Source organism: Mus caroli, unplaced genomic scaffold, assembly GCF_978045245.1.
Source record: "Mus caroli unplaced genomic scaffold, Mus_caroli_1 scaffold_7, whole genome shotgun sequence".
NCBI classification, from domain to species: Eukaryota; Metazoa; Chordata; class Mammalia; order Rodentia; family Muridae; genus Mus; species Mus caroli.
In genome coordinates this window covers 22,239,981-22,262,764 of record NW_028227262.1, presented here as the reverse complement: position 1 = coordinate 22,262,764, position 22,784 = coordinate 22,239,981, and the positions used below count along the sequence as shown (strand labels likewise).

Here is a 22,784-nt window from a genome sequence, read left to right as displayed (position 1 = left end):
AAAACACATTGGATCACCAATTGGACTTGGTTGCTATTTATACTTTAGTCTGTCATAAGTTACCTAGCTGGGGTGAATAGACATTTGCTCACACCACCCCAGGAATAATGTCACAACAATAGTACCTGATGATACTGAACTCTGGCATCCCTGTGTATGCGTGAACCCACACACACATAGACCCCACCCCTGCACATGTAAACATGCTATTACTACTACTACTACTAATAATAATTATAATAACAATAACAATAACAATGTATTCTCCATTAATGGCGGAGTATAACAGTAGAAATATCCACTATGCCAGAAGTTTCTGCCCTGATTTCCCCACACAGTACAAAGCAAGAGAGGCCAAGTTGTTTGGGAAGCACCTCTAGAAGAGGCTATGGTTTTACTCTTTCATGGTTACAGTACTAGCTGGCAGATCTGAGGAACTGGGTCTTCCATGCTCGTGGGTATTATATGGTCGAGACCCCTTCCCACTGTGAGACACCATCTGTCACACCAAGGGCACCATTTATCATCTCTTCAACTCCTCACTACACTTTATTATAGGACCAGAAGAAAGAAAAATCTGTCTGCCAGTCTGCTTGCCTGTTTGCCTGCCTAGGGTATGGTAGGTGTCTTCAAGGCCAGTGACACATCACTGAACCCAACTGGACAAAGAGAATAAGACCGTGGGACTTACCAAAGAATACCTGTCTCCTGGAGGCTGTCTGGGTGAAGTGGGCAGGTGGCAGGCCCAGCACCTTCAACAAGTACAGTGTGGCTGTGTCACTATTGCGGAGTCACAAGTTCAAAACCTGTCAAGATCTAGGTGCGACTTTAGCCAGATTTTTGTCTTTCACTTATAAGGACCAAGAGATTTAATTAACAGCATTAAGTGGCAGGTTAAGCCCAGAGACTAGGTTTTATAAATCCTATTCCAGGCTACCTCGGTATCCTAAGAATGAACACTGGCCATGCTAAACAGGTAAGACACTGTGGAAGTGTCCAGACCCCTGTCTGCCCATGGGGACCACAGAGAATGAGGAGTGACTTCTCCCAGCATGGAGCCACTGGGTTGGGGTGGGGGATTGCGGGAGGAGGAGGAGATCAGATCCTTAGAAGACAAAAGAACTTTCTGGAGAGAAGAATTAGTCCTGACTAGTCACTGTTTTCTCTGAAACAGAACAGCTCTCCCTCAGCCCTGGTTGGCAGACATGGGCTTGGCATAGCCCTGCCTTCCAGTTCTGCCACCCTTCAGAGTTTCTAGTAGGGGCACAGCGCACACCCACACCCCCCGTCTCCCAGGTGCTAGAATTGGGCATGGTTCAGGGGCACTTCAGACTCAGCAACATCTCCAGCAGTCCACTGCAAACAATGTGGTACGCCATAAAGATATACCCAAGGCTGGACCCCTGGTTTGCAAACACCAAGACTTGTGTTAACTCCATCATAACTTCCGTTTCCAGCTATTTTGCCTATTTGGCTTTTCAAGGAGAAAGAAGAACAAAGCAAAGGGTGCAGTTGTTTAAAAAGAGCACAGCCCCCTGAGTTTCGGGTAGATTTGGAGAGTAACAGATCACACCAGCTTCAGTATCGTCATCATCATCATCATCATCATGTCTGTGCATTTGAAAGACTATCATTACAATTTTATTTTAAAATGCCAATATTTACAGTGAGAGGAAGAACATCATGGGTAACTATTTTAATCATGATGAAAAAGTTAGCTCTCATCTCAGCAAAATCCAAGAGGTACAACATTTCAAAACTACTTTCAGAAGTGGAGGCATGTGCATGGCACTGCCCTTGCTGGGTCTGATGAACCCCAGAGCCTGAGGATGGATGTTATCCCAGGAAGTCAGCCATGCTGGTGGCCGGCTCTCCCCCCTCACCTCCATGATGCAAGCCAGCTGCTCCACCTCGTTCTCCCCAGGGAACAGTGGATATCCGGTGTACAGCTCCGCCATGATGCAGCCCAGGCTCCACATGTCAATGGCCATGTTATAGGGGTGGCCCAGAATCACCTCTGGGGATCGGTAGAACCGGCTCTGGATGTATGTATACACTGTGGGAGAAGGGGAGGGAAAGCTGATGCCTCTGTGGTAACCAATGCAGAGCTCCACCCTCATAAAGGCCCCTCCCTCTCTGTGGGCTTCTCAGGAAGAAGTGTGGGTCCCATTGCGTCATCTACCCATAGACTAATCCTTCCAGCTGCTGATAGTTATCACCATTCTATGGATAAGGAACTCCAGAGGAGTAAATTCCAAGGAAATACATTTAATTCGACTTTTTAAAGAATAAAACAAAATAATCAAAAGAAAGAAGAAAACAACCCTACCCCCCCCCCAGGGAGGGTGTATTTAATTTTAAATACCTGTTTTAAAATTATAACAGGAATTTAACTGGGTGGTGGTACACACCTGTGAGTCCAGCATCTGAGAGGTAGAGGCAGGAGGAGCAGGGGGATCGCTGGTTCCAGGCCAGCCTGAGATACATGGCCAGATGCGGTCTCACTTTTGTGAGACAATACTGGGGGTTTGGGTTCTTTTTATTTCCCCCAGACTAATGAATGACATATAACCGGGACATATTCTCTAAGTCAGACTTATAAAAGGCAAAGGGGCAGATAACCAAGCAAATTAAGTTCAGTGAAAGTTGATATGAATAGGCTCTAGGGTTTCTTTCTAGGTTCTAGCTGGAAAAAACAAAGTGCAAGGTCCAGAGAATGAATCAAAGGCGGTGAAACCTAAACTGTAGAGTGGTTATTTTCTAAATTGCAAGCTCCTGAGCTGCATGTAAAGGTGAACACCTGAGAACTATAATGTTCCAGAGCCCTGGAGTGATTGATTCTAAACAATCTAGTCTAAGCCTAGTCAGCTTGGGGACCCAGTGTTCAGGGGTCATTCCATAGCTTCGGCCTATGAGAAGTTCAGAGCGTTTACATGCTCTTTGGATATAACCCTTTCCTTTTTCAGATGACTGTCTCAGAGACGTGAAGCACCTAGCTCAAAAGCCATCAGTTGTGATACCTAGGTCCAGATGACTATCTCAGAGACGTGAAACACCCCTAGCTCAAAAGCCATCAGTTGCGATGGCTGAATCGAGGCTAACGACCCAGGTAGCCTGGTGTGCAAAGAGACAGAACTTAAAATAGCAGAACTCAGACAGGGAGGCAGGGGTCCTACCTTTCTGGTGTTCATAACAGCTTGACCCAAAGTCAATAACTTTAACAGTGACTTGGCCCCTCTGGTATAGCACAATATTTTCCTGGAAAGAAGAAGTATGTTGATTTAAGGTTTTATTAAAGTTTATTTAAGTTACCGTTGCCTGGGCTTTCTCCCCAGAGAAACATTTTTTTACCTCTTTGTCACTCCTGGATACAGATGGCCCCGTTCACATACAACCACCTCAAAACTCGTCTTCCCATAGTTTCTCCACAACTCATTGTCCTTCCTCTCTTCCCAATGGGGGGGGGGGCTTCCCATTGACTTGTGGTCTTTATCTGATTTTGACCCAGTATTTACTGGTTTGCATTCCTTCATTTGCATATATTGTGTCTCTTCCCCCATTGGTTGTGTAAAAAAAAAAAAAAAAACCTCCTGATGATTATGGGTTTATTTACATGCTCCTTGGTAACCTGGTCCTATGCTTGGCTTGCACGAGGTCTTACAAGTGCTGTTGGCTGAATATATGTAATGTTTATAAGAAACGCTATTGCACTGGGCGGTGGTGGTGCACGCCTTTAATCCCAGCACTTGGGAGGCAGAGGCAGGCGGATTACTGAGTTCGAGGCCAGCCTGGTCTACAAAGTAAGTTCCAGGACAGCCAGGGCTACACAGAGAAACCCTGTCTCGAAAAACAAAAACAAAAAAAAAAACAAAAAAAGAGAGGAAGAAAGAAAGAAAGAAATGCTATTGCTGGGGTGGGGGTGGGGGGGGAAACACCCTCATAGAAGCAGGGGGAGGAAGGATAGCATAGGGGGTTTCGAGGGGGGTGGGGAGGGACAGACTGGGAGAGGGGATAATATTTGAAATGTAAATAAAGAAAATATCCAATAAAAAAAGAAATGCTACTGCTAATACTCTCTTATGATAGTATAGAACCCGTGAATGAACCAGTAAATAGATAACAGAAATAAAGCTAGGTAGTTAGGTAGATAGACAGACAGACAGACAGACAGAGTTTGAGGGTGCCAGATGTTACATAGTCAAGGCAGAGCTCTGGGCTCTTGTCTCAGTGTGACACTGTGCTGGCAAAGGCTAAAAGAACAATGTCCTAACTGTGTCTCAAGGATCTCCTTTCAGAAGGTTGCTTATGGTGCTCTTAACAAAGGCACAGCAAAGACAAATGCACAGCAAAGCCAATCCGAAGCCTCTAGCACCTCAAACGAAGTACTTTTCAGAACTGCTGTTAACCCAGGGAAGATAGGTAACAGAAACCTTAAAAGAACAAGAATTTCTTGTGTCTCCAGCCCAATGGAGAGACTCCATCACTGGATGGGGCTGGCCATAGGCTATGCCTTGGATCTCACATATCCCCACTAACTGGTGTGCTGCAAGCTTAGTTGCTGGCCTGCATCTAGGGGAGGCAGAGGGAACTTTAGGAGGTGGGGTCTAATTGGAGGAGGTTTGCTCATGGTGGGCAGGGCAGGGGCTGGCAGTGAAGGGGAATTTTGTGAACTAGCACTTTCCTCAATTCTCATCCTTCCTGGCCACCACGAAATGAATAGGTTCACTCTCCAGGGGTCCTCTGTTGTGGTATTCTGCTTTGCCAGAGTTCCAAAAGCGATGGTGCCAACCAACCTTGGGTTGAAGCCATCAGCCCAAACAGACCTTTCCTCCTCCTCCTTAGACGCTGATTTGCATAAGTATTTTGTCACAGCAATGGAAGACTGACAGACACAGCCACCCCCTCTCCACTCTTACTGGGAAATTGTTCTCTTAGAAAGGAGCAAAGCTATGGGAACTCAAGACTTGTGTACCATAAACGTTAAAGGCACAACCCTGCCTTTTAATACATAGTCACGAAACGCCTCTCTGGTCTGTTTAACACTTGACTCATGTCTCAAAGAAATCTGTTATCTGATAATTTGGCTGGGGGAAACCTTGTGAATTCAGTCCCCTAAATCTAAAGACCATAGTTAGTATGGGATCTTTTGGAGCTGGGAAACTGAGGACTTGGACCTCAGTGTGGTAAATAAATCAATCTATTTCCTTTTTTTTTTTTTAAACGAGTCTCCAGTCATGACAGCATCTATCTTGAAAATCTTTGATCACAAAAACGTAATCCCAGAACTTAAGAATTTTCAAGAAGAAATTAGCCACATTTGGGGATGAAGAGGGGAGAGTGAGACCAAAGAGGAATGGTCACCCATCGGTGCGTTAGGCTGGGTTTTGAAGCAGCTCTTTATACTTTGTTCCAAGCCGCTGCTTGAATTGACAGCCATCACCCATTCCACAATCACCTGCTGCTTTCTATTTCTGGTATCAGGTTCTGTGTTATGTCCTGGGGACATAATGGGGAGAAGTGGTACCTGTTCTGGGGAAGAAATTGTAGTCTAGTGAACAATTTATAGCCAGAGGTCTATAGGAACAATTTATAGCCAGGCCCAGTGGTGCATGCGGGTAGTTCCAGCAATTGAGCAAGTAGAAACAAGAGGATCAGGAGTCCAAGGCCAGCCTCAGCTAAGTGTGGTGCTTGAGGACAGCATGAGTTATATGAAACCTTGGCTCAAAAACAAAACAAAACAACACAACAAACCAAAAACCCCAAAGAAGCAATTACTAAATAAAACAACCAGTGCATCTGTAGAGCTATGTGTATAATGCCAGCCAGGCTGAGAATTGAATGGAGACCATCTGGTTGTTTGTGTGCCACGTCCAGGAGTCCATCATATTTTGAATATGCAAATCTGCATATTTTGAACATGCAAATTTGCATATCTCGAATATGCAAATTTGCATAAGGCGATTATGCAAGTTTGCATATTTGAATATGCAAAGTGTGAATTCCTTTGGGATGAGCTTACCTTTACGCATCATGATGGGTCTTTCCAGCATGACTGTGCAGGATTTACTCCAATAAGATTTTACTGGCGTTGTGGAGGCACAGTTAGGAGAGCGAGCTCCAGTTCTTTCATTAGTTACACAGCAATAAATATTGGGGGAAAGGGAATCTAAGGCAGGGTGCCCCGTATCCCAGGCTGGTCTTGAACTCTCTTGTGTAGCTGAGGCTGATTTTTGAACTCCTCATCTACCACCACCCCTAACTAACAAGAACACTGTTAAGGGCTGCCGTGACTGATGATTGGAAGTAACAACTGAGTGAATCTAGACTCCCAGGGTATCTTGTAAGTGTGCCTGGATGCTCAAGACACCAGACATACCACCACTTCTGAAGGAAAGCTCTCAAGCCTTCCTATTCCTAGATACCTCAATATGTCACCTCGGTCCTCACTGCATCTCCACCTATAAATGAACAGTGCCAGGCATCCACCCCTGGAAAACAATGGTGGCAGCCAGCCGCGCCAGGTGGGCAGAGTTTGTACTCACCGGCTTGAGGTCACAGTGGATGATTTTCTCTACATAAAGCATGTGTAAGCATTTCAAAATGGAAAAGGTAAAGCGCCGAACTATGGACAGATTGAAGCCTTGAAAGCTGTTATTCTTCATCAGCTCATACAGGTTGATTCTGGAACACAGAGGGAGAGAAAGAGTAATGTAGATGGCTGTCGAAACATCAGACTCAGCTTGGACACATGGATAACCTGGTCGATTGGTTTCCCTCTAATAGCAAACCAATTGCAAGCCAGGAGGCAAAGCTGCACACACTGCCATAGTTTCTCAAGCTCTTGGATATGACCCAGGGAACCCTCAACAAAGTAGCCACTCTTATAGGCTTTGACAAGTACTTCAGAGTCATGAATGAGGACAGTCCAACAGAAGCTCAGGCAAGCCAGGGAGCCTGCACTCTACCAAAGGTAAATGTGGCTACTTGGTCCCTTCACTGTGCTCTTAAAAGGGTGAAAGCTGCCACTCCCCATACCATCCTCTTGGTTCTCTATAGGAGCAGAAGTCTGCAACGTTCCATAAAGCCATGCTGCATTGTATGAAGTCTGCTGACATAATTACAAGTCTCAAAAATGGATGCTAAGCATTTTAAAAAGAAACACACGTTTGTGAACTGATGGCTTTTATTTTCTGTGCAGCCTTCAAGATGGGGACAGGAAGGAAAGAACATGCGACAATACCGGGCCACTTCCTTCCCCTCTTTCATTTCAGAGGGTATCTGTCTGTGACAACATTTTGGAAACCATTCATTCTTGGCAGTACAGTACAGAGAGGAAAGCTGAGTCTAGAAACCATGGCCTTTGGCCCTCAGCCACTTCCCCAACTTAGCTGGGCTTCTCATAACTCTTTTGAGTACAGTGACATCCTTCCCGGGTACTGTAATAATTGGGTAAGAGAGGCAGTCTGTCCTATCTATCTTACCCCAGAAAAGATAATTCATGTGTGCACAATGGAGAGTAAACTACATTCTATACATTGAAACAGTGGACAGCATGTTCACTTGCCTGGTGAATGGAGCAGGTTTCCTAACAGTGTAAAGAAAACGTCAAGCTACTAATTCAATAACCCAGGAACACATGACCACAGAGAGATCTATTGATTATACTCAGACATTTGCTGCCAATCTACATAAATCAGGTTCCTGTTTTCTTACATTAAAAAAAAAAAATCTGTTCTTGCCTTTACTCAAAATCCAAGTCCTTAGAACATCCTAGGCAGCCTGTGGTTCTGTGTTCAAGCCTCTGCTCTGCAAGACTGGAAAACCAGGACATGGGGACACAAAGCAAAGCAATGTCCTTTTCAGTATGTCTCCATTTCGATCATGAGGGCAAGTGGCTACGCTATGTCACCTACTCCAACACTCAACATCTGGAAAGCCCGACAGATGCATTTAAGCAACCAGGCTTTACTGAGGCATGGGGTAAGATGTCCCCTTTCAGTCTCATACTCCTTTCTATCGGAGTGGCTCCTATGCCCACTTCAGTCATTAACTACCACAGCCAGAAAAGCCTTGCATTTGGACCTCAGTTTCTCTTCTGCCACTTATGCAACCACTTATAATATAACAAAGAAGAGTCTGACCCCAGGAGCTCAAAGGTGATACAGAGGTGATTCCGGAAGTAGAAGAAATCCTTCATGTGGACCACATTGTGGTTGTTGTCTTTGTCCTTCCTTCTGAGGGCTTCCAGGATCTTCAGCTCCACCAGAGCCTGATGGTGAAATCTGAGGTGATTGGGGAGTGACCAAGGTGGTGGGCAATGAGGACAGAAATCACACAAAATGCACATCATGTCACAATGTGGTAGACAGTCCTGAATCCCACCCCAGGGTCCCAAGAATATCTAGGATGTCAGGAGTGCATCCTAAACGCCATTATTGCTTCTCCTTACCCCGTGTGATATCAGACAGGCAGAGAGAGAAACAAGCAGAGCCAAAGAGATTTGAGAAGAGCAGTGGCAGAGAGCTGGCTTCTGGAGAGAGCTGGAGCCACACAGTCCAATTCCCAGGCCCTATGTTGCCTATCAAGTCACACCTCTTTTTGTTCCTGATGATTTTCAGGGCCACCAACTCATTGTTTTTGTGATCCAAGCACTTGGCCACCTGTCCAAAGGACCCTTTCCCGATCATCTCCAGAACCTCATATCGGTAGGCAATGTGGTCATGCAGGACCTGCAGAAGTCAGGCCAGCAGTGAGGGACAGAATGGTGAGCTCTTGGATTCACCCTATCCGAGGGCCCCTAGATCCCACTACCCAGATCCTGGCCCACTCTTGGAAGGACAGTGGTTCTGAACTCCTGCTCTCAACTTACCACCTCATAAATAGTTAGGCTGTTTGGATCCCAGACCACACATATGGTACCAGGAAGTGTCCCACAAGGCTGAATCCCTGTCTCATAGTGTAAGGAGCATGGAGTGTTCTTTGAGGGACACTTGTGTTTCTGTATGATTAGGACCTACAGCAGAAATAGGATTAGCTCCACTCTGACCCTTGCTATATATACCATTAAGTATAGATGAGGAAGTTTGCTGTCTGCTTTGCCATTTCTTGACTAGAAATCTCCTCCTCCATTTATATAGATTTAATTCTGTCCTGAGAAAGTAAAATTTGGGCCTTTTTTGGCTAAGAAGAAAAAGTATCTTCGCAAAGACAGAATCATCCTCCAAGTCTCTATAGGAAAGCAGAAAGCAGGCATTCAGTCAAAGCCAGATGAAGTTGTCGGTTGAAGACTTGAGCTCAAGGGCTTCAGACAAGCCACTTGCTCACTCTGAGATAAAGTACCCTAATCTTTAAAGGCACCGGATGCAGAATAGCTGGTGTCTGAGGTCCTCCAGCTGTGTGAATTTCTCGTTTCTAGTGTGGAACTTACGAGTCTGGGAGGACAGAGGATGAGTGTTGCCATGGATTTCATGACGTGCTTTGTGAATGCGTACACGGTGGTGGTTCTATTCATACAGGAGGAATCAGCACCATGAATTTAAGTATGTACAATTTCATCAACATGGGAGTGTGTGTGTGTGTGTAAATGAAATAAAGATACAGGTTGGAGCCTATAGAGAGCACCCATTAATAACCCCGTCCCTACTACCACATCCAAAAAGAGACTCTAAGACTTGACTGAGATCCAGTGCATTCTCTAAGCTCATGGCTAATTCCTTCACAGGGAGCTTGAAAGATTAGGGAAGAAGTGGGTGATGGTGTCTGGGGAAAGTTGTATCCATGATTTGTAAGCAAGGACCCATTAATCCCTGGACCTTTGTGTATATGCACATTACTTTAGGGCTGGGGGTGAGGAATGAGGACCCATGCTTTTATCAAACTTCCAACAGAAGTCATAAAATGGTTGAGAACCTGGTCTCTCATGGAGTCTGTACCGGAAACTCCATGACTGTTCCTCTAAGTGTGCTCTGGCTGATGGCTCAAGTATGGCGTATAATTGTAAAATCCCTTATCCATCATACCTTGCTGGGTAACAACCTTACTTTAACAAGATCCCCAGTTGGTTTGTGTACACAGTAGCTTGAGAAGCAGGGCTTACATGCCACTAAGAAAATTTACTACTTCTAAGAAGCCATCAAAGACTTATCTTCTAAAACCAAGTTACAATGAGAAGTTAGATAGCCAGAGCATGGCAGATGAAACATCACTTTAACACATTATCAAAAGTAGGGACCACTGCTCTGATTCTATGTTCAGGCTGGGAGAAGCCTTCACCCCTTGGACTGCAGAGGAGCCATAGAGAGATAGAAGAGGTGCTGTTGGGTTCAGTATTTGGAAAACAAAATGAAGTTACATATTTTGTACCTGAGACCACAACGTTTTGTTTTGTTTCTGATGTAAAAATGACTGATACTATAAAATAGGAAGAGAGTCCACAGATGGGGTTTGTATGAGAGAGAATAAGAAAGAAAACACTAGAGTGACATCTTACTCCTTTCTTAATGGGGTCCCCACTACCACATCAAATGGTGGGGTTATTGTGAGGAGCCTCTAGTAGTTCACACCACATACAAATATAAACCTGTTACCCCAGCATTTAAATAATAGAAGGTGTGTACAATGAACCACATATTTTCCTCTGTGTGTGTGTGTGTGTTTTAAATATGGCATCTCTTTTAGGACCCATTAGAATCCTTTTGGGAACCTATCCCACAGTGCATCCGTACAAAGTACTGCAAAATATCCCCTTTCTGCTTTCCTCCTGGTACAATCTTTCCCACCCCCAACTGCCTCCCCCCCGCCCCCATTCCCGAGGCATTCCCATAACCCCATCCCCACGGCGTTCCCATAACCCAGCACCTTCATATAGGAACCGTGCTCATCATCAAAGCTTGTCTTGCTGAACTTCTCTGGAATCACGTTGAGCTTCTTGGCTTCAAGGCCCAGGAACCACAGCTCTGAGTAGCCCAGGATTTCGCTTTGCTCATAAGGGGACAGCTGATTCTTAAAGAACTTTAGGGCCTCTGTAGTGAGAATCATCACCAGCTCAGTTCAGTCTCAGGGGTGTTTGCCCCCCCCCTGCCCGCAAAGATTCCGTCCAGTTCATGGAACATCTTCCCAGCAAGGACCACGCACCGGATGGCTCACCCAAAGAAGCATTAAAAAGGATAAATGCCAAGAAATGTTTAGCAACCAAAGACTATGAGCTGCCACAGCTTGGGTCACACTGAAACAGCAGACAGGTGAAGGTGTTATTTGTTCATGCTACACACAGAGAGGACTTGAAAATGATGTTTCCTGGAGCCAGACTAGTAGTGCAAACACGCCTGATATAGCACTGTCCTGGCAGGTCTTCCCACTCAAATCTGTGCTATCTGTGCTGAGTCAGCCTGCCAGCAGCTCAAGGCACAGGGAAGAACCTGTCTATGCTAGATGGTCAGGTCACAGCAGGGGTGTGTGTGTGTGTGTGTGTGTGTGTGTGTGTGTGTGTGTGTGTTAGGGAAGGGATATTGTTGTCTTAGTTAGGGTTTCTATTCCTGCACAAACATCATGACTAAGAAGCAGTTGGGGAGGAAAGGGTTTATTCGGCTTACACTTCCATACTGCTGTTCATCACCAAGGAAGTCAGAACTGGAACTCAAGCAGGTCAGGAAGCAGGAGCTGATGCAGAGGCCATGGAGGGATGTTCTTTACTGGCTTGCCTCCCCTGGCTTGCTCAACCTGCTCTCTTATAGAACCAAGACTACCAGCCCAGAGATGGTCCCACCCACAAGGGGCCTTTCCCCCTTGATCACTAATTGAGAAAATGCTTTACAGATGGATATCATGAAGGCACTTCCCCAACTGAAGCTCCTTTCTCTGTGATAACTCCAGCTTGTGTCAAGTAGACACAAAACCAACCAGTACAATTGTGGATGATAGTCAACTTTAATAATTTGTAGAAAAAAATGTTATATGGTTATATGTATTTTGCTTGCATATATGTCTGTGTACCACATGTGTGCCTGGGGCCTGAAGAGGTCAGAAGAGGGCATCAGATCCCCTGGAACTGGAGTAAAGGATGGTTGTAAACTGCTATGTCAGCGGGTGCTGGGAATCAAACCTGGGTCCTCTGGGAGATTAGCCAGGCATATAATCTCAGAGCAGTCTGTCCAGCACCAGTGATGTCACCTTTATTATATGGGGGTTTCTCAGGAGAGAAGGTTGGGGAGGGGCACCCAGTTGTTCTGCAAACTGTTTGCTGAAGACTTACAGAAGGAAGTACTGGGAGGGGAAAATGTGGCACGTGAGAACCTCTGCCTTCCTACACGTAACACAAGGCAGTCAGTCACCTAGAGGCTCAGTCAGGATGTTCTCCACCCAGAGGCAGAATCAGGGCTTGGCGTGTTCTCTTGCTTTGAGTCTTAAGAGGGAAGGAAGCCACAAGTCTCTGCACCTTGGGAGGAGTCTGGCTTCTGCTCTTTCTGGCTCCACAAGGCATAACTGCAGAAGCTATAGCTGGCAGGCATCATGGGACAGCATCCCCTCCTTAATCAGAGCACTTCCTGGAAGCAGTCTACTAGCAGTCTTCATATGACAATACAGAACTCTCAGCTCTGCCTGCACCATGCCTGCCTGGATGCTGCCATTTTCCTGCCTTGATGATACTGGACTAAACCTCTGAACCAGTATGCCATCCCCACTTAAATGTAGTCCTTATAGTCGGGCGTGGTAGCACATGCCTTTAATCCCAGCACTCGGGAGGCAGAGGCAGGCGTATTTCTGAGTTTGAGGCCAGCCTGATTTACAGAGTGAGTTCCAGGACAGCCAGGGCTACACAGAGAAACCCTGTCTCGAAAAACCAAATAAATAAATAAATAAATAAATAAATAAATAAATAAAAATAATGTTGTCCTTATAAGAGTTGCCTTGGTCTGGCTGGGCAGTGGTGACACACGCCTTTAATCCCAACATTTGGGAGGCAGAGGTAGGTGGATTTCTGAGTTGGAGGCCAGCCTGGTCTACAGAGTGAGTTCCAGGACAGCCAGGGCTACACAGAGAAACCCTGTCTTGAAAAACAGAAAAGAAAAGAAAAGAAAAGAAAAGAGAAGGGAAGGGAAGGGAAGGGAAGGGAAGGGAAGGGAAGGGAAGGGAAGGGAAGGGAAGGGAAGGGAAGGGAAGGGTCATGGTGTCTGTTCACAGCAATAAAGCCCTAACTAAGACAGCCTCCTTCCCTAAAGCCATCTAGAGTCCTCTACCTGGCCCTGACTGAGGAAGAGGAAGCTTCAAAACCCCTGACTGTGACCGTTCAGTGATTCCACCCTTAATTCTAACTCTCCCTCCCCAACCCCCACTCCAGTCCATACAACATAGTGAGACAGTGCCCTCTGTCTACACTGACACAGCTGACCTTGACCCTGTGCAGTTCTATGGGGGAACAGTGAACCACAGTAGAGCTAGTACTCACTCACTCTTAGCTTAGTGCTTAGCCAGACCAGTGAGAGGCCACAGGATTACCTTCATTCATTTCGTTTCTTTGTCGTAATTGATGACTCCAGCTCAGCTCTCAACGGTTTGGGCATCTATAACCTACCTCCCCACCACCATCACTCTACTTTGCTACTGCTCCCAAATCTTACCTGCCACTGTAAGAGGGACTTTGTGCCTCTTTTGTAGTTCTGGGTGTGGCTTGGTGTCTTGGGCTTTGGCGTTAATGTTGAAAGGTAGTTCTGAAGTCTTGAGTTCAGAGGATAGCACTTGATTATGAATTTGAATTTCCTGTCCAGGGAAATAAGTTATAATAAAGGATTAATTCTCTTGGGGGTCATAGGTCATCGAGTTGACCCAGTAGACCCACCTCTAGGCAGGATCTTATCCTACCACTCCTGGGAGAAAATAGCTATGAGTTAAGAGATAGTAAGATGCTCACCCTTTCACTCAGAGAGAGTATCCAGCTCTCATCTGATGCTCTGGAAGACAGGCCTACTGCATTGCGTGCAGTTGACAACCCAGTGGCATGCCTCCACAAAGAGAGATGCGACAGTTTTTTACTGCTACTCTTGAGGAGGCCATAAGGTGTTTCCTTTTCATTGTCAGCTTGACTGGGTTCACAGTAACCACGGAAACACGTCTCTTGATTTGTCTATGAGAGGTTCCCAGAACTGAAGAATGAAAAGCCACCTCGAATGTGGGAAACACCATTAATGGTGGATTCGGGGTTGTCCCGGACTGAACAGAAAGACTGAGCTGACAAGCAGTGTTTGTCTCTCTTCTTCTTGCCCAAAGACACACTGCGAGCAGCTGCCCCATGCTCCTTCCACCATGGCCTTACCGACCATGAAGACCTTCACTGTGTGAAACTGTGAGTCCAACATAAGCCCCCCTCCTTCCTTTCACACATGTTGCCACAACGATGAGACAACAACAAATGCAGGCCAATTCCAAATAAGCTAAAGAACTTACTAGCTCCCGGAAGCTTCAGCTGTGAGCCTAGCATCCGTTCAGTTTGGTACTAGCCCAGTATCTCATTTGGGCTTTCCACAGGAAAGGTAGTACAGGAGCTGGAGAAGAAGCGTGGAGTACAGACCGCTCTTGCTCTCACAGAGGACCTGTCATTGCCAGCACCCACACCAGGTGACTCACATCTGCCTGGGACCCCAGCTACAGGGGCTCTGACATGCCAGTCTATATTCCGAGAACACCTATGGCTCATCGACACATACCCACACACATTGTCCATAATTGCAGTATTTTTTTTTTTTTAGGAGAGAATATTGGAAGAAAATCTTTTGACTGGCTCTACCATTTATACAGTGTGGACTTCATTTTTTTCCCCTTTCTTTGATGAATGCTCATGATGCCACAAAGAACACATTTTATAGGGAAAAGAAAGCCAAGGCATAGCCGGGTGTCGTGGCGCACGCCTTTAATCCCAGCACTCGGGAGGCAGAGGCAGGCAGATTTCTGAGTTCGAGGCCAGCCTGGTCTACAAAGTGAGTTCCAGGACAGCCAGGGCTATACAGAGAAACCCTGTCTCGAAAAACAAAACCACAACAAAAAAAGAAAGCCAAGGCACATTCATTCAAGTGCTCACTCTTTGTAAGGCATGAGAAGAGAGCTAGAACTCAACCTCCAGAGAGCTGGTACTACAGTGAGCTCAGGCCTTGAGACTGCTTGCCCAAGGGCATGCCCACGGTCTTACTCACCTGGTACTGCATGGGCCCCTTTGATGGGACTTTGTTGCCAATCTGGGGGAAGTTAAATGTGTTCCTCTTCCCCTTTGTGTCCACAAAAGGGAACGCCGTGTTACTGGTACTTGGAATCTACAGAAGGGGAAAGTGAACAGCTTACAGACATCCCAGGAAGGAAGCATATTCTCGGTTATCTCCTCTCTCCTTAACTCCACAGCAACGTGGCACCTAACCTAGGTTCATAAGGACAAGCAGATTCCAGAGATCCAAGTCTTCAGTCTACCAGGTAGGCTGTGGGTTGGAATCCTACTACTATTAGTGGTAATACTAATGAACTGTAAACCTCCGGTAGGTCCCATTGACTTTCTAAGCTTCATTTATTTCACTGCTACCACAGTAACAAAATGAGGCAGGAGCTACCTCTTAAAGCGTTTTATGAGAAAATATATGTAAAATGTTCCAAAAGTGCTAGTCAGTATTAGCACCATTGCAATACTGGAGACCCAAAAACCCCATCTCCTGCCAGAATGTTCCCCTCCAACCCCCCAGTTAAGAAATAGTATGCTTCAATGTGTCTCCCAAATTAAGCGTTTGTCTGACTTTCATACAATGCACTGAAAATGTGGAGAACTTCCTCCACATTCCTGCATGTATGTATGCAACACAAACCCCAATCTTCTCTATGGATACACTATAATTTAATCCCTATTATCTTGCATTGATTGGTTTATGTGTTGATTGGTAGAGAGTTCATCTGTCAATACATAGCCATAATTATAGTGTGGTTGTTGTTAAACAAAATGGCCTGCTAAACTATCCCAACCATCCGATAACCTTCACCCTTTCTTAGAGAAAGGGTACTAGCCATCACCCCCCTACCTTTTGTGGACATCGGTTCACTCTCAGCTTCTTGTTCTTGGAGGATGGCTTCTGGAGGTGACCCAAAGGCTTACTCTCAACCTGGGGTAAGGTGGAAGAGAACTGAAATAAAACTTGGCTGCTTTCATCCCAAGCCATGTGAACTTTTTTTTTTTCCATTATGATAAAGTAGCCTTGAAACTAATTCTCCTAACTTGAAAGTTACAACAAATCCAGAGAAGCTAAGAGAAGTACTCAGTGAATGTATGAATGAAGTACTCAATGAATGTATGAATGAAGTACTCAGTGAATGTATGAGTGAAGTACTCAATGAATGTATGAAGTACTCAGTGAATGTATGATTGAAGTACTCAATGAATGAATGAACTAATTGCAATCCAAACAAACGTTCTTTCCAGAAGGGTGGATCACAGACTGATTTAGCCTATGATTAAAAAAGAAAAAAGAAAAGAAAGAAACTTGTGTAAGACCAAGTGGGGAGATATTTGCTTGTAGTTCCAACATGTGGATAACTGAGACAGGAGTGTTGTGAATTCCGGGACAGCCTAACTATAAAGCAAGATCTTATCTCAAAAACAAAGCCATCAGTATAGCTTTTTCATCAACAAAATATTGTCTAGAATCCCTGGACATGGAAGGAGTAAAATCCAAGCTGTTCTTGCTCATTAGACAATAAAACACTTATAATCTCGCCCAGAACTTTACCATCAATGTGCTGAAAGATACCTTAGTGGAACCTGCTAGGATCTAAGTGACCAGCCTTAATGCCCATGATCTGATAAGAAGAGAGTTCACACTTATAAAGGGATGGGAGAAAAATATCAAATCCTGGCTTAGCATGCATCGAGGGTGGAACATGCCCACCGTGGAAGTACTTGGGACTCACTGCGTGCTACTGTGTAGATAAAGAGTCTGAGCATCCATTCCATGATCCCATTATAAGCAGAACAGTGAACCTGAATTCTGTGGTTGTTATTATTAGAGATAGGATTAAAATTTAAGTAGAAAATAATATAGAGACAGAACCACCTCTCTAAAATTTGGCAATTGGGTACAATACTTGAATTTATTATCCTCTGGCTAGGCCCTCCTCAGAGCTGTACTGATGGGGACTGTTTCAATAGTCAACTGTGATCTCCTAGACTTCAGCAGAGGACTGAAGGAAAGGAGGTATGTGGGGAATGGTGTGGTCTTAGACAACATTGGCTAATTTGCTAATGTGAGAGAAATTCAGGATTTGCCTGTCTGTTGAGTGGGCCATGGTGTCTGGAGAAATATCACAAATTAATTTTAAATCTCAAAGGATCCTCATTAAGTGTGTTTGGGGGAATTAAAACACATAAATGGTCACCAATATCAACAAGCTGGCCTTGATAACGTGACAGAGAGACTGGCAAATTAACAATAATTATATTAACAATATGCATCTTAGACTATTAAAGGGCATGACAATGAGTGTCATCACAAAGGGAGCTGTCAGGGTAAGAACTACAATCCTGGGAGCAGAGAGAGTTGCAAGCCATGGTGGTTGAGAGGGAGGAAAGCGTGCTATCGAATGAAGCCATCATTTCTGGCATGTACCAGGGATCTCTACTGCCATACTGTGTTGTCTGCAGCTTGGGGCTGATTGTGCGAGGCATTGAAAGTTAAGCTAAGAAACCTGGTCGCTATCCTATGGGCAACAATGGCCCACTGCCAGTTTATATTGTATGTGCAGAGTTTCTTTAGTAGTGATATGGAATAAAACAACGCTCATGGACACGAAGACTTGGAAATTACCTCCCTCCCCCACCCTCCCTCGTTTGTATTTTTACACTAGGATTACAGGCAGACACAAGCAGGTCTGGTGACAGTTCTTAATTTGACAACTCCACTTATCACCAAACTTGGACAGTTATCAGTCGTTCCTCACGGAGTATGGAAGGAAACAGTATCAGTAAAATTCTCACAGTGCTGTCGTGAGGACTAAAGAGATGTGTGCAACAGTGTGTAACATGCAGAGACTGGTACCTTGCACACACTGACACTGCCAGCTGGGACTTCTTTCCCTTGGCTGGGAAGAGCCCAGAGTGATCTTGCTCATTTTCCATGAAACTGAAAAAGCTATGAACACAGACCGGATAAAGAAGAGGAGGAGGAAGAGGAGGAGGAGGAGGAGGAAGAGGAAGAGGAAGAGGAAGGAGAAGGAGAAGAAGAAGAAACAGCAGCAGCAGCAGCTGCCAAGGACTTAAAGGATCATAATGTTTAACTCAAGAAAAGAATAAAATAAATCTTCAGAGAAATAAGGTCAGATTCTGCCAAACATATGCACTGTTACTGGAAAGATGGCAGGTTCCTTCCCATTGGGATGGAGACTTACAGACCAGTGAGGCTTCATCAGCACCACCATCACATTATAGTTGACTAGGATTGGATACAGAAGAACTCATGTTTAACTTAACATATGTACAGATGGCTACACAGAAATACTTCAGTACAGGTATTCAGTACAGGTATAGATACATAGATACATAGATTCTCTCTCTCTCTCCCCCTCCCCCCCCCCCACACTTCCTCTGTCCCTGAGAAAACTTAAGAGAAATTAACAGCCCAGTAGAAAGAAGCATGCTTAGAAACCACATACTCATAACACATAAGAGGACAAATGGCAGATTCTATGATGGACCAGGGCAAGAACTAATTTCTAGACAGAGAAAGTAAAGAGTAGTGAATAACACTGCAAGGGAAAAAGCAAGCATTCCTGAGGCCAGACTGATCTAAATACAGCAACGCTTCCAAGCCTCTCTCATGGACAGTGTGCCTTTGTGAAGCAGTCTAGGATAGAGGGAAAAGGCAGCTCATAGCCAAGGTTCGAGCCACCTCAGGTTTGATGAAGCTACTCCTCCAAATGGTTGCTTCTGTGTCTCTGCACACACACACACACACACACACACTCAGAGAAGGGGGGCCTCAGAAAGTGCTGTGTTGGACCAGATTATAGACTTGCAGACCATTTTTTCCAGCGACTTCCTCAAGAGGCTCAATGTCTCCTCACACCTCATTCTGCCTTGCATTCCCAAGGGACAAGAGGAAGCGGTTGTGTTTTCCCACAGCCATGATGGAAAACAAAATTCTCCTCGCAGGCAGTGCACTTTCTAGGGCCCTCATTGCTTTGTTCTCAGTTAGCGAATCTCCACTGAATGTAGTTGAAGGGGCTGAGGGACTAGAAAACAGTGGTCCATGTTAGGAAACCAACTCCAGAAAAGCCCAAACAGGGAAGTGTCCATTCCTCAGAGACCTATTTGCCGGAATGAAGAAGGAGTATAGAAGAATAGAATCCCCAGGACCACACAAAGCACACAGATGGGTGAAATCCTCAGTATGACCCCAGTGTCCTCCATCAACGACTTTCTGTCACAATTTATCACTCTAAGTCCCAAGTGAACATGCACACCCTCTCCCACCTCAGATGAAATGGTCTGTGCAGTTTACAAGGGTCACAGGGGAACCTATGTCCCATGCCTCCCTCGGGGAGCTAAAGGACAATGGCTGTCTTCTGCATTTAGAGCTAGTCCTAACAGGATCCCAAGATGCATCTCCTAGTCTTATTACCTCCGACTGAGCCTTGGACGTCCTCATCTGTGAAGTCTGGAGAAGAAAGCACATAGGCTCTAGGCAGGCGTCAGGTTCCCTGGTCCCCTGCCCCTGGGCTACCTAGCTTGTTCAGAAGGGCACCATCAAACAGCCCTGCCTTCGTCATTCCTCACAGGTTGTTTCTCTTTTTCCTCAAATGGCTCCTCCTCCTCCTCCTTGTCCTAGTCCTCCTCCTCCTTCTCTTCACCCTCCTCCTCCTTCTTCTTCCTCATCTACCTTCTCCTCCTCCTCTTCCTCCTCTTTCTCCTCCCCTTCCTCCTCCTCCAACCCTCCCCCTCCCCCTACCCCCCCCCCCCCGTCAGAAAAAAAAAATCCCCAGAGCTTGGGTGAGTCTGGCAGGCAGATGAGTCCTAGGTTGTCTCCCATCAGCTCACAGATTCCTCCCTGCAGGTCCCACAATCCTCTCCCAAAGGCCAGAAAACCCAGAGTTCAAAACAAATACTTAACATAAGGAGGGGGTGTGATGATGATCGAGAAGAGAAATCCTTAGGGAATTGATACAGAACACAATTTAAATGGATGACGAGGCTCAACCAAGCCAGACTAAGAGCTGGGAAAGGGGAAGGCACCTTGATCCTGCAGCCCAGCTGAGGGACTAGCTGCAGACCTCAGCGAATCAAGGTTTCTGTCTGCCTGTCACTTCCAGCTAAGAGTCCATGCTGAAAGCTCCTTGCTGTGCCTGGGAAGCTCAGAATGCCTAGGCAGGAAGGAACTGTCTTCTGCCCGCCCCCCTGGCAAGGAGGGACTCTGGAGACCCATTAAGGGAATGAGCATGACCTTCCACAGGGGAACAGCAGCTCCTCACGTCATGGAGGCAGTGTCCTCCCAAGGGACCTGCACACTAGCCCCGGGGCCACACATGAGAGAAGAGCAGGAAGCCAAGTCTGGAAGCCCAGAGACCTGGAGTCATTTCCTACTTCTCTTAGTGACTGGAATTGGGGAAGGCACATCTCCTTATGACTTCATTTCTGGAGCTTGGATCATCGTGGTGCAAGGGTCAATCTGAGGAATCTGTTGCAGAATAGCCTTGTTTTACAAGTGGATAAAGAGAAGCCAAGATTATCCAAATAAGTTGTCCAAGGTAATCCCCAACGGGGCACCCTGCCAAACACACACACACACTGGGGCAAACTTGAGCCTGGAACTTAAGCCCTCAGATACCTTTTTACAGAGTCCCTGCTACCTCTTCTGACTTCATCCTAGTCTGCTACAAAACCGAGCAATAAGAATACAAACTCCTTCTCCTTTGAAGTTATCAAATTAAAATTAAGTTCAGGAGGCTGAAGCAGGTAAAAGCACTTTCAGAAAACGCAGGTTTGATTCCCAGCATCCTCAGTGCTGTGAGACAAAAATGATGCCCTTCTGGCACAGATGGCTAACGCCACTCTGGCAGACAGTCTGGCTGCATTTGAAAACAGTGCACTGTAGCCTTAACCTACAATTGGCCAATCACACTCTTGCTATTCACTCAAATGAATTGGTCTATGTACATTAAAAGGTGCGCATGCGTGCTCCACAGCAGCACGATTCATAACTGGTAAGCAATAAAAACAAGCAAGAGTCCTTTGGTTGGTGAATAAGCAAGCTGTTACATCCATGAAATGCCATGTTAATTATCAACAAAGGGAAATGTCACCAAGTCACAAACCGAGAAGCACTTTTACTGACAACCGAAGAATCCATTTAGAGAGGCTGCATGCTAGCTAGGATCCTAACTATGTGATATTCTGGAAAAGGGGAAACAATTGGCATAGAAAAATCGGTGACTTAGAGATGTCCTAGGAGAGGAGATACAGACAAATAGGGGGAGAATGGGGAGCTTCCAGGCCGATGAATCTATCCTGTGTGATACTATGATCATAAATATACATGACATTATGCGCTGTCAAAATTTCTGCACAAGACAAAGGGCAAAGTCACGCATAAACTATGGCCTTTGGTTGATAATTACTTACCAGGATTGCTTCATCAATTGCTTCTACAACTACACACTACCATAGATCCATAGATGCCAACAATAGGAAGACCTTGACATATAATGGGGGAGTTTTGACCTTCTTCATTTCCCATAGATCCAAAACTGATGTATTCAGTATGTGAAAACATCCAAGTAAAAAACCTTGTAAAGGCCACTTGGCAAAGGGCTAGAGGACAGCATATGTTTTAAAACATCCTATACTTGATAAGGAAAAGGTGACACCACAGAAAAACTCTTTACAGAATAAGTCACAAGATGACCCCTTGCAGAAAAGGACACAAAAGGCCAATGAACAGATGACAGGAAGTTCAGCCTCATTAATACAACCATCTAAGTGCAAGTTGGAAACAGTCGAAATGCCACTTAGAGCTACAAAGTGGGCGGATGAAACACCCTCAGGATGAACTGACCCAAATGGCAAGAAGGTGAAACTTGTGTACATTGCTGGGCAATGCACATTGATACCAGAGTTGGGAGACAATTTGCAATATCTGTTTAAGTTCAGAATCCTCAAATATCATCATCTAGTATGCTCAATCCTGGATAGTCTAGAAACATGACCACAGTTTTGACAGGGGACATCCATGAGCATGCTCAGAGCAGCACACACAGGAGAGCAATGCAAGACTTAAGAGAATGATGATGGCAGAGGGGGCAATGAACATGACATGGGAAGTGACACTCAGGGGACTTCTTGCTGTGCTGTGTGCACTGGAGGGTCATTGTTTATTGTTCTTTATCATCTACAAACATTTTAGAATAGACTTTAATAGGCATTATAACGGCAATCAGTTTTGAAAAGCATCCACGAATTACAGAATAAATCTCCAGTCCTGATTTCAGCTTTTATTAGCAGGCCAGCTTTAGATACCTTGTTTAGTCTCTTGGGGGGGGGGGGCTCAGTTTCCTCCTCTGTGAAATGGGGAAGATTACCTCAACACAGATGTAAAGAGAAAACAAGAGAAGCCGAAGCCACATTGCCTTTCTAACGTCTCATTATCCTCCCTGTCACACATGATGTTTCCCATCCTAGATGTGACGTCCTCTTGCTCTGCTGAGTCCCAGCACTGAGGTGCTCTCTGAGGCCAGCTTGTATTAACAGCCCTTTCGCAGCAACTGATGGTTAT

At 45.4% G+C, this 22,784-nt stretch overlaps 1 protein-coding gene across 4 annotated transcripts in view; it reads right to left on the bottom strand.

Annotated features, from left to right (window-relative positions):
* Dyrk4 (dual specificity tyrosine phosphorylation regulated kinase 4) overlaps positions 1 to 22,784 on the bottom strand; it is a 42,298-nt gene that overhangs the window by 8,202 nt on the left and 11,312 nt on the right. For 2 of the 4 annotated variants that reach the window (XM_085839873.1, XM_085839874.1), the window contains exons 1-11: positions 19,638 to 19,868; positions 16,047 to 16,127; positions 15,183 to 15,299; positions 13,617 to 13,755; positions 10,858 to 11,021; positions 8,593 to 8,729; positions 8,142 to 8,282; positions 6,543 to 6,681; positions 3,177 to 3,258; positions 1,884 to 2,056; positions 692 to 752 (exon numbers count right to left, since the gene is read on the bottom strand). In XM_085839873.1, coding sequence (XP_085695999.1) covers positions 692 to 752; positions 1,884 to 2,056; positions 3,177 to 3,258; positions 6,543 to 6,681; positions 8,142 to 8,282; positions 8,593 to 8,729; positions 10,858 to 11,021; positions 13,617 to 13,755; positions 15,183 to 15,299; positions 16,047 to 16,127; positions 19,638 to 19,691 — 1,288 coding nt within the window. In that variant the 5' untranslated portion in view covers positions 19,692 to 19,868. Of the gene's footprint in view, positions 1 to 691; positions 753 to 1,883; positions 2,057 to 3,176; positions 3,259 to 6,542; positions 6,682 to 8,141; positions 8,283 to 8,592; positions 8,730 to 10,857; positions 11,022 to 13,616; positions 13,756 to 15,182; positions 15,300 to 16,046; positions 16,128 to 19,637; positions 19,869 to 22,784 lie in introns of those variants that run through there. The other 2 variants (XM_021164972.2, XM_021164973.2) reach the window with 1 other exon arrangement.